Source organism: Peromyscus leucopus, chromosome 19, assembly GCF_004664715.2.
Source record: "Peromyscus leucopus breed LL Stock chromosome 19, UCI_PerLeu_2.1, whole genome shotgun sequence".
In the NCBI taxonomy this organism is placed as follows: Eukaryota; Metazoa; Chordata; class Mammalia; order Rodentia; family Cricetidae; genus Peromyscus; species Peromyscus leucopus.
Window position 1 is genome coordinate 81,846,860 of NC_051079.1, and position 15,451 is coordinate 81,862,310.

The 15,451-nt window shown below is 46.7% G+C and overlaps 1 protein-coding gene across 1 annotated transcript in view; it reads left to right on the forward strand.

Moving 5' to 3' along the window:
* Nucleotides 1-1,322: 1,322 nt before the first annotated feature.
* The window catches only part of Ice1 (interactor of little elongation complex ELL subunit 1), a 60,972-nt gene continuing 46,843 nt past the window's right edge, over nt 1,323-15,451 (forward strand). The window contains 2 exon segments of the mRNA XM_028873677.2: nt 1,323-1,636; nt 15,195-15,253. Of these exon segments, the coding sequence (XP_028729510.1) occupies nt 1,556-1,636; nt 15,195-15,253 (140 nt within the window). The 5' untranslated portion in view covers nt 1,323-1,555.

Below are 15,451 nucleotides of genomic sequence, written 5' to 3' on the forward strand. Positions count from 1 at the left end.
TCAGATCACCTTGCATCAGAAGCTGGAACCAACGTGATGATGATATGTTAGGCAGGACCACACCCTGACCAGAGCTGCCTGGGTATGCGGTACCTCATGCTTTCTACTTAAACCTAAACCCATGCCATGATTCTGAAAATGACGGTTGGGGGTAGTTAGTGGATCTCTTTTTCTTCCTAATGTAACCACGCTGGGTACATCTTTTTCTGCCTTTCACTATTGTGTCCTTTAATTTGACATGTGGTGGATGGGTGGCCAAGCCTAGCTTGTTAGTTACCGGGGACTGGCTCTGACCATTAAAAACTGCGTTCCTCTTATGTACTCTGTTCAGCAGCCTCTGAGGAGACCTGGAGCTTCTATACAGACTGTGCACAGTGTGTCAGATCATGGGCCTGTCTTGCTTGGGTGCAAACAATTCTGGGTATCCATCTGATCCTTCAACGTCAAAGAAAGTGGCTTGAAAAAGGGACAGGGTGTGAGAGGCTTGAGTGTTATCGATGGCACTTTCCATCTCGAGAGTTAAGAGAGGACAGCGGGATCTGGGTGCCCACTTAATAGCTGCAACACTACTGCGGAAATCTCAGAAATTGCGACTTTGTAACCAGTCGATGAGGAGCGGCCAGACTCCTCCAAGGAGATACTTAATGGCAACAAAGAACGCTTCTGAGGGCGGTGGATACAACGTTCGGAGGTCAGCGAGAGTTCCAACCCTGAGTTCAAGCCGCCTTTAAAGCCTAATGAGAATTTTTCCCTTTCCACCTCTCCAGCATTAGCACGACGGTGTCTGGGGAAACCGCTCAGAGAGGTTGCGGGGGTTGGCTGGGCGCAGACAGGACCCACAGACCAGATGCAGGGCTCATGACCTGGGAGCTCGGGGCTTGGAGGTTAGATCAGGAGGCTCTCCGTTCCCGCCGGCCGCGAGACTCTCCGGGAATTGCAGCCCTTCCTCCGTCCCCCGCACGCCCCCGGTGCAAGCCCAGCGGGAGAGCATTGCGGCTCTGGAGGTAACTGTTGCACTTTCCTGCCCTAGGCTAGGGTCCTCCTACCGAAGGCTGCGTCCTAATGGCATCACAGACCCCGCCCCTTAGAGGCGGAAGGGACGTAGGTGTCTACGCAGAGCCTGCAATGCGGCGGGCGGGCTGGAGAGGACTGACAAGCCTCCGAGGCAGGACCTAGCTCTTGCTCCGCGCTCCCAAGGACGCGCCGCCCTAGGGCTTTGTCCTTGGCGCCCACCCACCCACCCACCCCCCACGCCCCGCGCCGACTTTCTGCTCAGGCGGCGCCTCGGACAGCCCAGGGAAGGGGCGGGCCCGGGTGGGGCGGGGACCTGGTGTGCTGTCGTCGCGCCTGGGCCCCTCCGGGCTACGCCGCTCCCCAGCGCTCCGGGCTGCTACGCTGGTCGGAGCCCTAGGCCGCCTCCACGGGGACCTCTGAGCACGCATGGACCTGCCCGCGCCCGGCGGGAAGCGGCCAGGCTGGAGGTGGCCGGGGCGGCGGGGCAGGGCCGAGGCAGCGGGCCCGTGAGCGCGCGCCCTGCAGGCCCGGCCGCAGCACCATGATGCCCGGCGAAACGCACCCGGCGGCGCCCGGGCCGGCCGACCTCGCGCGGTGTCAGGGTTGCGCCTCCCTGCAGCAGGTAACGACGATCCCCGGCCCACCCCCTGGGCGCTGCCCTGGGAGCGGGTGCCCTGTGCTTTGTTTAGTCACGGGCTCCAGAGCGGGTTCACCGGGTGCGATGCTGGTGGCAGGCGAATGAATGCGCCCTGCAGGGCCCCTTCCTCCTCTGCCCGGATTCGGGGTTTGCAGGGCCGAGCTGGGTGGGTGGGTGGGCGACCCTAAGTGCAGAGGGAATCATCCTTCCTTTCTGGGGTGAAGGCCTTCTCGCATTCCTAGTCATTTGTTACTTGAAGGCCAGGCTTTTATGTTTTATGTTGCGTGCCCGGGTCACGAGACTTCACGATTCGGGAGCTGCATTTCATTTTACACCTATCTATCAAAGTACCATCCAGCGTAGCTTGGGTTAAATAACGTTGTTAGTTGTCTGATTAAAATATTCCATTAAGATGTGTACGTCGTGGTAGTTTGTTACAGTGGCATGCTCTGTTCTCAATAACGGCCGCAGATGAGTTGTGGGGTTCACTGATGTAGTGGAAATTGTCCCAGTTCACCTAATCCCCTTTCTGCCTCGTGTTCTAGACACCGTTCACATTCTGGTGAACCAGGTGGACACGAGTAAGGTGAACGTAGGCAAGTACCACTTGACAGGATTTTAGATGTTGGGAAGAAAATAATGGACGATGTCAGGATGTCCGAGTTGGTGTTTTTGAGGTCGTGGCAGATGTGGGTGTTGAAAAAGCAGCTTTGGAGATCGGTTTTAACAGGTGGGACGGTTTCTGTGATGAGAAAGAGCTGTGCATGTTTGATGAGCAAAGCCTGTGGAAGCCTCGTGGTTGGTGAGACGAGGTCAGAAGAGATGCAGACTACGTAGCCATCCATAGAAGCCTGCTTTTATTGTAAAGTGCAGTGTCCTAGCGCAGATTTATATATTCCAGTTGTTCTGGGAATAGGAGATGGGGGCATATGCTGGCACTCTGGTATAAAGAAAATGAATGAATCAAGCCATTCTGTAGCTAGCCCACATTGTGAGGGCATCTTAGAGCCCTCTGCTCCCATCTCAAGATTCTCAATGGCTTGCTCCTGTATCTTTAATAGACCATATTTGTTTTTCGAGCCTGTTCATTCACTCAAAGAATTTTTTTTGCATCCCCTGCTGTTTTATTGCAATGTAAGAAGCAGAGGAAAATTATATTAGAATTAATATGTAGATACAAATAGAGTTAAAAATAGGAGGGAAGAGTATGCAAGGACCAAGATGGTAGTTGCTGGGATTTGTGGTCTCTGGGAAAATCATATTTGAACAAGAAAATGAGTTCTGTTGATTTCTTTGGAGACAGACATCTTGGTGGATGCCTCGAGGCCTGGAGTAGGTGCTTTCCCAGTGTACTTAGGAAGAGCAAGTGTGGTAGTTTGAGTGTATTTGGCCACCATAAGCTCATAGTGGCACTATTAGGAGGCGTGGCCAGATTTTGAGGCTGGAGGGCACACCTTCAATTTGGCCACACCTTCTGTTGGAAGTGTGTCACTGTGGGGGCGGGCTTTGAAGTCTTTTGCTCAAGCTTCCCTCGGTGTGGTGGTCAGTTGACTTCCTGTTGCCTGCAAGATGTAGCCGTCTCAGCTCCAGCACCATGTCTGCCTGCACGCTGCCATGCTCCCTGTCATGATGAATAAGGACTGAACCTCTGAAACTGTAATTGAGCCCCCTCAATTAAATGTTTTCTTTATAAGAGCTGCCATGGTCCTGGTGTTTCTTCAGAGCAATAAAAACCCAAACTAAGCCTGAAAGCCAGTGAGACTGAGGGTTCAGGGTTTGCAGGGTCATGTCAGCAAGAAGGCAAGAGCCTCACACACCACTGTATGGGCTTGGGCTTCTTTGAGTCACTGGAGGTTTTTGCACAAAACAGCTGTGTGAACTGTGCTTCTCTGCCCTCCTGAGAGCAGCCTCCACACACTGCCCACCAGGAGTCTCTGTCCTGTTGAATCAGCAGAGGCATTGAGACCTTCAGGTTGCTTAAGACCAACCTGGTGCCTTCCTTCTCTGACAGCCTGCATCCATTTACTGGTTCTCTTGATTCTCAAGTCTTAATCTTACCATCCTTACTGTAGGAAGCATTCTAATCTATGGCCTAGAAGCTACTGTTTCCCCTGCCCAAGGGCTCCCCCTTTCCCCTTTCTAAGACACACTTCCACTCTTGGTTTCCATAACAGCAATTAGAGGAGGGGTTCCCTTAGATCTCTATAGGCCTGGTCTGTAAACTTTTTTCCTTAAGGGGCAAGATCGTAAATTATTGGACTTTTGGGACTTGTTCACACCTTCTCAGTTGCCATTGAGGTGTGAAAGCAGCCATAGACAAGAGTAAAAGAATCCATGGCTGTGCTCCTAAGGATAGGAATGTAGCTTTTGAAAAGGCTTTTTCAGGGCAATAGTGTTCCAGAGACTGCTGTGAGTTCTGTCTCTGGAACACTTACTTAATTTCCAAAGTGAGTCAGGGAAGATGGGTTCTCCAGCGGACATAGAGCATTGCAGCGAGGCTCTATGCTCATTTCCTGTATGTGTTGAGAGATGGAAGCTTTGTCTATTGACACCACCAAGACAAAGTGTGTTGACCAGGATGGAAGTGTGTAGTGCACGTGGAGGGCAGAGGATGGATGAGTTGATGAATAGAAGCTGGGTTTGGCTAAGGGTAAATTATCTCAATAATGTGACCTAGTGAGAGTATTACAGCACAGAGTTCATCGAAGCTCTAGGAAATGATAACAAGAAAAGGCTCGTGAGTGTGAGAAGCAAGATAGGGTGAAGCCTGTTAGGTTGGGTCTTGTGTCCGGAAGTGAAAGGTACTAAGATTTCAGTCTTTGAATAACTGTGAACCGTGATGGAAAGAAGAAAGGAAGCCAGCTGAGGAAAGAAAGGCTGTTGGAAATGTGGGGCTACAGCTTTGAAATGACATTAGACTGGGGAGTTTTAGCCATTTTCAGACGTTTGCAAAGTGTCTGAAATGTCCTAACGCACTTCTAAGGAAGTGGAAGCCAGTTCCTGGGTTTCTATGGGTGCTCAGGTCATAGTAAGAATCTTTTTCATGGGAAGGGGTTAGGTAGTCCTTTGAGTCACTTAAGCTTTGAAAACCACTAGTATCTTAAGAGAATCTGGCTGCTGGGGCTGGGCTCCTGAAGAAGAAAGCATGGAATGGGGAGGGGTGGAAAGAGATACGGAGACTTAAACAGGAAGTGGGTCACTGGCCTGTTAGGAGGAGAGAGATGACTGGACATTGCTTGCTGTATGTAGCTTAAACTTGTGCAAGAGAGAAGCCTTAATAGTTTTAAACCACTGTATCCTATGGAAGAGGTCCACATAGTCTTCTCACAGTGGCACCAACTGCAGTGCTAGGTCCTTCAGTCTGACTTGGAGCCTTATGGTAGCAGGTTCCTGTTCTGAACTGAACAGCCCTTGCTTGCAGAACATCTTCATGTCTGTTTGGCCTTGTTTCCTTTAGAATGGAAGAAACAGTTGCCTTTTTAATCTGCTCCCTCAGAAATGTATCCAAAGGCAGCCATGCTTCCTGACATCGTAAGTATCTCCTGATAGCTTCATAGGTGACTCTTGACCTTTGGATTGTAGGAGTTTGTTACTGATCTGTAGCCCAGCATCTACGTGTGTGGGGCCAGAATCTGATGATACTGTGTAAATTAGGCAGGCCCTGCATTGCATAGTTTTAAGTTAATTGATTGTTGGAAGTTACCACCCATCCTGACCCCCGCCCCCTACCTTGAGCATTTGAGACTCTGCACTTTTGCGTTAGAATTGGTCTACTTATAAAAGCTACAGATACTCCCAGAGCAGGAAACTGGTCAGAAGTATTTCACTACAGGATCCTCCACATGTGGAAGCTCCAGGAGCAGAAAACATGAATTTGGAGAGATCTATCAGGGAAACCTGCAAAGAGCATCCTCCTCCCTTTGCAAAGAGCACCCCTACCTTGAGCAGTGGATCCCACCTGCACACAGGACTTGTGGGTCAGAAGGACCCAAAGGGCCCTGAACCCATCATACTCTGTTAATCTTACTATTCAGAGAGTTCAGTTCCAAACAACATAAATGAACCCAGATTTGACAAGGAGAAAAAAAAATGTTCAGTTAGGAACATTGCAATATAAACTGGTGGGTGGTGTCTGGATGTCTGACTCTTCACAGTGACATGCCCACAGGCCTTGGGAGTAGTGCAGAAGGGGTTGAAACAGATAATTTGGAAGGTTCTCCTTTCCCTCTTGGACAGTGGCTCTCAACCTTCCTAATGCTGTGACCCTTGTCCTCATGCTGTGCTGACCCCCCCACCATAAATTATTTTACTGCTACTTTATAACTATAATTTTGCTACTGTTAGGAATGGTAATGTATCTGTGTTTTCTGTCTTAGGTGACTCCTGTGAAAAGGTTCTTTGACCACATGCCCTGTTTAGTGATTGGGCTTTAGTTTTAGTTTTTCTTGTTGTTATGACAAAACACTTAGCAAACCAGTCTAAGGAGCATTTGTTTGGTCATGGTTGGAGGGGATACAGTCCATGGGGAACCATGGCAACAGGAGTATGAGGCGTACACCACCTTAGCAGGGAGGAAGCTGGCGGTGAGTGCTAGTGCTCAGCCAGCTTGATCCTTGTCATTCCATGTGGGGCCTTAGCCCCTGGGGCGGTGCTGCTTACATTCAGAACAGGCCTTCCGCCCTTGGTTAAAAACCACCCTGGAACGCCCTCACAGACACTCTGTAGTGTGTCTCCCAGCTAATCCAAATCGAATCAAGTTGACCTTGAAGATGAATAACAGTATTTTCTCCTTTCATCCCAAATGTGATGCTTACTGTATGTTGGAGATTGCAGTGGCTGACCCTGCTGCCTTGTCTCCTGTTAACTGAGGCTTTTCAGTTTCCCTGCCTGAAGCATAGAGCTGAGCAGGTGGACGGCAAGAAGCTTTGCCCCATCATCACTCAGTAAGAGAGGGGTTAGGATCAGTGGTGCAGATGCACATGAGTGTGGAGCTAAGGTTTGCTTGCTGTCTCTGGTATAGTACCTGACATCACAGTGTGGCACCTGGAAGCAAGGCAGGAAAGATTCCAGATGGAGTAGCAAAGAACTAGAAGGAAAATGAGAAAAAGAGAAGCATTTCTGTTGTGGAGTGATGATGAATGCCAGTTTCCTGTTGCCAGCTTTGCCTAATGCCCCTTGCAGCCTGGCATAGTGGCACATACCTGCAGGCCCCCCCCCCAAGTCCAAGGTAGGAGGAGCTACAGCTTCCGGACTTCGCCCGGGCTGTAGGTGATGTACTTACTGTCTGAGAAGCCAACCTTTAATGCTTTCGTTCCTCCAGAGCCTACCACCGCCCCTCCTGTTGGTCCAGGGCTTGTTTCTGCCTACACTTGTGTTCTCCATCATCCTCACTCTGGGGTTCATGCTCTTGGCAGACCTGCTCACATCTTTTGGTACCTCTCTGAGCAAGGATGTCCTAGGACAGAAGTTTGCAGAGACTTGGCAAATTTGAAAATATCTCTTATACAGAAGTTTGAATTTTCTTTCCAAGATGGGAAGTGTCCCTGTGTAGGGCCCTGGTGTCTAGTGAAGCCCTTCCTGCTTCAGGTGCTTAGAAGGTCTTTTCCCTGTCTCCACCACTCTAAAATCGTAACTCTGTTCCAGGGGTGGCGTCCTGCTGGATGTTGGAGGAGCACTTTCCCTTACATAATGGAGCACTGTCTCCCACGTCTGTCTGTCTTTCCATGTGCTTTGTCCAGAGCATTTGTCACTGGGCCAGTGGGACTGTTTCCTCTGACACCAATATTTGGTGTCTGTTTCTCTCTCCCATCTCTGTATCTGCTTTCTTTTCTGGGACCTTTTGTTGAATTCTGTGGTCAGAACTTTTGAGTCTGTAATTATGTTCTCCTGGTTATAATTTAGCTATAACTTAACTAGTGTAAAATGTAATCTTTTGATGTGTATAATTAGTCAATGACATCGAGCAGTTGAGTGATTACCCACAGCCGCCTCCTGAAACATTCCCGCCTGCCCTCAAGGAAGCCTTTCCCAGCCAGCAGTCATCCCAGCCCCCTCCCTGTTTGCCTGCCAAGTCCTCAGCTACGGGTTTGCTTGGTATGGACAATGTACATGACTGGAGTTAGTACACAGCGTCTGCTGTGGGTGTTGCAGCTCACACGGCGTTCTAAGGTTCATGTGGTAGTTGTATCACCGATGGTTGTTCATGGTCAGTACTGGGTGGCTCAACCATCCATCCTGTAATGGGCCTGAAGCTTATGTTTCTGTTTGTAGTGTGAGCAGCGCTGCTCTCAGTGTTATTATGAACTTGCCATGGCATATGTTTTCTGCCCGAGTGTGTGCCCGAGAGTGTGATGCTTAGTCCTGTGGCAACTGCTTAATGTCCCATCCATCACCCGAGAGTGATTGGGGGCCAGTATCCTACATCCTCAGCAGCACTGGCTCTCCTTTCTGTTTTAGGTGTCCCAGTGCCTGACGCTACGAGTGCTCTCGGTGTCCCTGTAACTGCCACATGGCTTCTCCAGTGTGCCATCGGTTATGGCACTGTGCTAGTGCTGTTGAGGTTTTCTTGTCCACTTGTGTTTACTTCAGGTCTGGCTCTGGTTTCTCTCTTTCCATTCATTGTAGCGTAGGTTTGGGACTCTGGTGGTTCATGAAGAGTCTGAGGGTGGAGAGACTGGTGTGTGGCAGTATGGCTGAGTCCTTTACTGATGGAGGAATGGCCGGCACCAGCACTTGGATCACCTCTGTCCTCCCTGGAAGATAGAGGACTGGGCGACACATGGCCATCTTCCCATCAGGTCATCATGGTCAGCACTGGAGCATGTGTGTGTGTCGAGTAGACACCTTGGGAAGACAGACTTTTTGCTAGATGGCAGAGGAGCACTTCCCTCACAGAGTGGGAAGCTGGGGCTGGCCCCCAAGGCTTGACAGAAAGCTTGCGGCTGCTTCCTGCTTGAGCTGCATTCTCCTTCACCTCCAGAAGAAACAGCACAGAGCAGCCTGCTAGACTGCAGTGTGCCTGGACCAGCTGCTGGCTTGTCTCTCTCTGACTCTGAGCTGACACGCAGCTTGCATTCTGTCTTCTTGTTTCGGTTTATGTTTCAACCCAGTTGGTTTGTGCTCTGTGTAGAGACAGTGGTTGTGTTGTGTGTAGACATGGTTCTCACATGGTTGTGTGCAGACAGACATGGTTCCCACATGGTTGTGTGCAGACATGGTTCCCACATGGTTGTGTGCAGACAGACATGGTTCCCACATGGTTGTGTGCAGACAGACATGGTTCCCACATGGTTGTGTGCAGACATGGTTCTCACATGGTTGTGTGCAGACAGACATGGTTCCCACATGGTTGTGTGCAGACAGACATGGTTCCCACATGGTTGTGTGCAGACAGACATGACATGGTGTGAGACAGGTTCCCACATGGTTGTGTGCAGACAGACATGGTTCCCACATGGTTGTGTGCAGACAGACATGGTTCCCACATGGTTGTGTGCAGACATGGTTCCCACATGGTTGTGTGCAGACAGACATGGTTCCCACATGGTTGTGTGCAGACAGACTGGTTCCACATGGTTGTGTGCAGACAGACATGGTTCCCACATGGTTGTGTGCAGACAGACATGGTTCCCACATGTTGTGTGCAGACAGACTGGTTCCACATGTTGTTGCAGACATGGTTCTTTTTCACATGTTGTGTGCAGACAGACATGGTTCCCACATGGTTGTGTGCAGACAGACATGGTTCCCACATGGTTGTGTGCAGACAGACATGGTTCCCACATGGTTGTGTGCAGACAGACATGGTTCCCACATGGTTGTGTGCAGACAGACATGGTTCCCACATGGTTGTGTGCAGACAGACATGGTTCCCACATGGTGTGTGCAGACATGTTCCACATGTTGTGCAGACAGACATGGTTCCCACATGGTTGTGTGCAGACAGACATGGTTCCCACATGGTTGTGTGCAGACAGACATGGTTCCCACATGGTTGTGTGCAGACAGACATGGTTCCCACATGGTTGTGTGCAGACAGACATGTTCCACATGGTTGTGTGCAGACAGACAGACATGGTTCCCGCATGGTTGTGTGCAGACAGACATGGTTCCCACATGGTTGTGTGCAGACAGACATGGTTCCCACATGGTTGTGTGCAGACAGACATGGTTCCCACATGGTTGTGTGCAGACAGACATGGTTCCTACATGGTTGTGTGCAGACAGACATGGTTCCCACATGGTTGTGTGCAGACAGTGGTTCCTGTGTGATTTTAGGTGCTTTCAACAAAGCAGTGCAAACACCAGCTGTTCCTCCTTCCTGACCCAGTTAGTCTGAGTTAGAGCTCACTAATGTTTCTGATCTATTTTAACCTGATCACATCTGCAGAGAGCTTTCTAGGCAAGTTTATTCTGTGGTAGGATAGTGGTGGGGAGGTTAGCCTAGAGAACTTGAGCATACTGTCGAGGAGAGGACAATGCTCAGCCATTGACACTAAGCAGACTGCTCTTCACAGCTCACGTGGGTCTAATGGAAAAGAGTGACAGGTTTTGGAGTAATTTCTAACGTTGTTAGGAATACTGGACATAGAGCAGAAAACAGTAACACTCAGTAGAGTGATGGCAGCTAAGATGGGATAGGGGTTTGAACCAAATGTGGTGTTGCAATCTCTGGAATTAAGGCTGCTTCAGCAGTAGAAGTATTGTTGAAATCCACTACAGGTAACTAGGGAATACTTAAATAAATGCTAAGTGTATCTCACGAGGGGCACTTTTAGTATGGATAGAAGTCTCAGTGCATGACTGTGACCATGCCTGTTGTAAAACATCTCTTCAGGAAGACCAGGGCAAAGGAAACAAGCACAGTAGCAGAAGGACAGCAGCATGGGGCCTCTGATGGTGCAGTCAGGCACACAGACTGTCTACGGACACTATTGAGTGTACTTTGTAGCATTCTGTTGTGCAAACTTTTGCATCTATTCGTAAGTGACATTGTGAAATGAACAAGTTGTTGCAGTCAACAAATACAAATTGGTTACATTCCTTCACACATCTAAGACCCGCTTGAGAAATGCAAGAGACACAGCAAAAATGGCATCCATGCAGGTGATAGAAAATGACTTGGGTTTAAGAAAGCATCTAAGAAGGCCTCTTACATAGAGGTAGCCAGCTAAGGTTAGAGATGGAAACATGCCCCTTATATCCCTGCGGTACATCTATTTGAGTTTGGAGTGGAGGGGAGAGGTTAGTCTTTGCCATCTTAAATGGCATTCTCCTAATGCTACGAAGGTGGTCCATACTCCTCATCTGAGCTAATGCCCTCCTGATAATGCACGTGCCTGCGTGGAGTTGGTAAGCCAGGTTTGCTTATGTTAGAGCTTCTTTGACTTCTTATGTGTTCCTACTGTATCAAGGTTATTGTGTTGGTGCTCAACACGTGGTGGTTAGTGCCTGTAGAAATGTGAAATGTCAGTTCTGTGGATGCATCAAGCTTTGTGTGCTTTCTTGTGCTTTGACAGTGTTCAGGGGTCACCTTGATAGTGGTAAGCCACTACGTACAACTGTAGCCCATGTAGAAATTAGGTAGTGTATAATGAAAGGTTTAAGTCTTTAAGGCAGCTGAATGTGCTGCTGTTGCTGAAGAGTTCATCTTCTCCCTTTTGACTTAAATTTTGGGAGGCTGCATGTGTAAGAATAAATCCTAGGAGAATTATTGTGTTCCCCAAAATATTGTGTACCCTAATAAATTTATCTGGGGTCAGAGAACAGAACAGCCACTAGATACAGAGGCCAGAAAATGGTGGCACACACACCTTTAATCCTGGCATTATGAAGGCAGAGATCCATCCGGATTGCTGTGAGTTCAAAGCCACACTGGAAACAGGCATGGAGAGACACGCCTGAAATCCCAGGAAGTGATGGCAGGAAGCAGAAAGATATATAAGTCATGAAAGCCAGGAACTAGAGCTGGTTAAGCTTTTAGGCTTCTAGTAGCACCTCAGCTGAGATCCGGTGGGTGAGGACTCAGAGGCTTCCAGTCTGAGGAAACAGGATCAGCTGAGGAACTGGCAAGGTGAGGTGGCTGTGGCTTGTTCTGTTTCTTTGATCATTCAGCATTCACTCCAATACCTGGCTCTGGGTTTGATTTTTATTAATAAGACCTCTTAAGATTTGTGCTCCAGAGTTATAGACATAAATATGAAAAAAGTATGTAAGTGCTAGGTAGCATAAAATAATTCTCATTTTCATATGAGAAGGACCCTGCTAAATTTGTTTCTGGAAACAGAGCCTTAGCATGTACTCAGACATACTCAGTTGTGTCAGTATTTAGACAGTTCTGGTTGCTGCATGAGTGTCCTTGAATGGTTATTTAGCAGGCATACATATGTATGTGCATATGTGATGAGAGGCTACTACCTATCAAATACTGTAGCTCACAATGTATCAGCAGCACTAAGCAAGTGTCAGGCTGTTAAGGAAAAAGAAATGCCCAGAAGTGACTGAGAAGACCTCTCGTCATTGATGAGGTGTGGGGAAGGGCTTGGGAGATGGCTCTGCTGGCTGTGGTGCTTTCTACACAAGCCTGGACTCAATCCATTGAGCCAACTCCACAAAGCTGTCCTCTGACCTCCACACACATACATGCACAAACCCACAAATAAATGCTAATGGAAATATCTTTAAGACTATCCAAGATCACAGTTGTGGCGAAGCAAGGGGATCCATTGCTTGCTGTTAGGAATGACTGAGCAGGACCAAGTGTCCTTCAGAAGAGTACTGGGACATTGAGCCCCCTGGGATAGGTTATAACAATCTAAATTGTGTGGAGATTGCAGAGGACCTGCATTTTTAATCATAGCCTGGGTATGTACATGTAGCTGCCAAAAAAGATATAGACATTCTGAGTGGAAACATTACTGTTCCTCTCCAAGTCCTCTGGATTGGTTAGAGTCTGACTCTTGAGATAGGAGGGCTGGGCATAGTTCCTGGTGTGAACTTGTCTGTATAAATGCTGGAAAGCTACTGTAGTGTATTTAAGACTGCTGTTACTCTTGAATATTTTACTGATTGGAAAATTGACATTTAAGTCAAATAAAGAAAAGAAAAAAAATCTGTGTTTTAGTTCTTGGGAACATCTGAACAGTGAAACTAATAATCTTCAGTTTCCTAACAAGATTTGGAACCAGCTTGGGATTGGTCCCTGTAGTGTAATACAGTTCCTCACAAAATGGCTTTTTAACTTAGTCTTGATCCCACTATTTGTTCTCTGTCATGTTATCTCAATTTTTGTTATTTTGATGTATTTTTCAGGCAGTTTCTATGTTTCTGCTAAGTAGTAATCAGTCAGTAACTTGTTACTGTCCTCTGACCTTGGTGTGGAGGGACATTGCAGTTCTCGCAGATGGCAAGTGTAAATAGACGTTTCCTGTCCCAACATTTCCTGTCCCTAATGCCTGTTACAAATATTCAGCAGCCACTTCCCGAATTACTACACAGAGGCTTATATTAATTATAAATGCTCGGCTGATAGCTCAGGCTTGTTACTAACTAGCTCTTACAACTTAAATTAACCCATTTCTATAAATCTGTGTATTGCCATGTGGCTCGTGGCTTTACCTGTCATCTAGCATGTCTTGCTTCCTGGGTGGCTGGCTTACATCTCTCCTCACTCCACCCTTATTCTTCTCAGCATTCTCAATTTGGCTTTCCCACCTAACTTCCTGCCCAGCTACTGGCCTGTCAGCTTTTTATTAACCAGTTAGTAATACATATTCATAGTGTAGAAAAGGATTGTTCCACAGCATTTCCACCTTTTTGTCTAATTAAAAAGGAAGGTTTTAACCTTAATATAGTAAAACTATATACAACAAAAATAGTTACTAAGAATTACAGAAACAATATCCAGTCCATTTGCATTTGGCAAAATTAGAGTAAATACTTAATTATCTATCTTATCTTGGTGAGTCTAAAGTTTTGTATCTTTTTATCTTTTATCATCACTAAGCAAAACTATGACTGTCTAGTCTTCAACTCCGTCAAAGACCTAGAAGGGTGAAATGTTACCTAATAACAGGGATATCTCACTGCCTGGACAGTCACCCAAGGTTCCTCTGTAACATTGGGGCATCCATCTTTGACCTACAAGCCTGGAATATCTGACAGACTTTTCTCAGAAGCGGGAAAATTTGAAGGACTGTCCTACCTTGTCTTGGCAAAGTTTGGTAGTCCCTTTTTTTTATATCCTATTGGTCCAGTTTGGATAGTAACTGTTAACAATTGAGGAAAGGGCAGTTTATTTGTCCACATGGCTAGCTTTTGCCATAAAGAAAGCAACCTCCATATGGAGGTTCTTCAGTGCTCATCATCTTCTCTGAAATAGATCGGTGCTGCCAGGAATAGATGTATCTCATTGTCATGAAAAACCTTTTAGGTTATTAAACATGTTAAATGTCATATTCTTAGGTCTTTGCAGTGTTTAAAGACCATCTATCTAAATGTATCTGTGTATGACCTTGAAAACATGCTTAACATGACTTAAGTTTGACTATTATGGATGAATAACTATTAATCTGTATTTCTTAAATTACACATTACATTTTTAAATGAGCTACATAAGCATAATATCTTAAACAAGAGTAGAAATATACATATAGTATAACAACACTAATTTGAAATTTGTATCAATAATATCCATACCAATGTAAAATATTTTGAGGTCAACAGTTGTTTTTTTGGATTAAAGTAGATTCAAAAACCTACCTCCTTCCTCTATCATTTCTATATCATATTCCCTCCTTTTAGAAAGAGGTCTCTGAACTTAACTCTTTTGTTTAGCCTTTTTTTGACTATGACCAATAACAATTTGTAACTAGCCCCTTAAGCAAAGATAAACATCCATAATCTATTTTTTTTGGGAATGTGGGTGTAGTTCTGTAGACTGATTGGGGGCACTGGTAATCTTTGGAAGACCCAGAGAAGATTTAGGATAATGGTTAAATCTTAGCTGGAGTAGTCTGGGAGGCTGGGTCATCTCAGCCAGCAGCTTTGAAGCCTTTCTGGATGCAGAACCCAGGAAACTGCAGCAAAGGCACTCTGAAATGTTGGATCATCTGAGCTATCTGTTCCCATTGGAGATTTTTCAGGGGGTTTTCCTCAATCAAACCTGATTTTTCTTACCCCAGAATGAATCCAGAGCCTCTCATTTCCTGTGGAAATAAGAACAGAACCTCTTTCCCAAAGTAGCATATCGTTTGACTTAAATTTCGAAGTCAAGGTTTTTTTTGAATGCATAGGTTGGTTTAATCTAGCAGCTTTCATCATCAAATGTATCTTAGCAGTTATCATTTGTTCATCAGTAGTCAGGAAATTTAAAGGCAGCCCTGCAAGGGCCGTGGCTGCAGAGGAGTCCTGCAGCACACGAGGAGAGTTGCCTGTTTCTGTTTATGGAGCACTGTGAACCACCTGCTTATATTTATATGTTGTAGGACAGGTAATGAAATGCCATAGAAACATAAATAGCTGACTGTAACTCTTTTTCTTTCAGAACTTAAATGAATATGTTGAAGCATTAATTGCCTTGAAACAGAAAATTATTAATACAGAGTAAGTATACCTGCATGTCGGAAGACTTTTGCCAGTCTGTCTGTCCAACTGGTTGAAGTGGGTGGTATTTTGGAACCCCGCAGTGGACCCAGTGGGTTCGGAAACATTGAACCCCTTGCTTAGGGGCTCACACAGGCTTTAGTAGAAAATCATCTGTGCTAAGTTAGATTTTAGAAGCTGCTTTCTCTCTCAAACTGT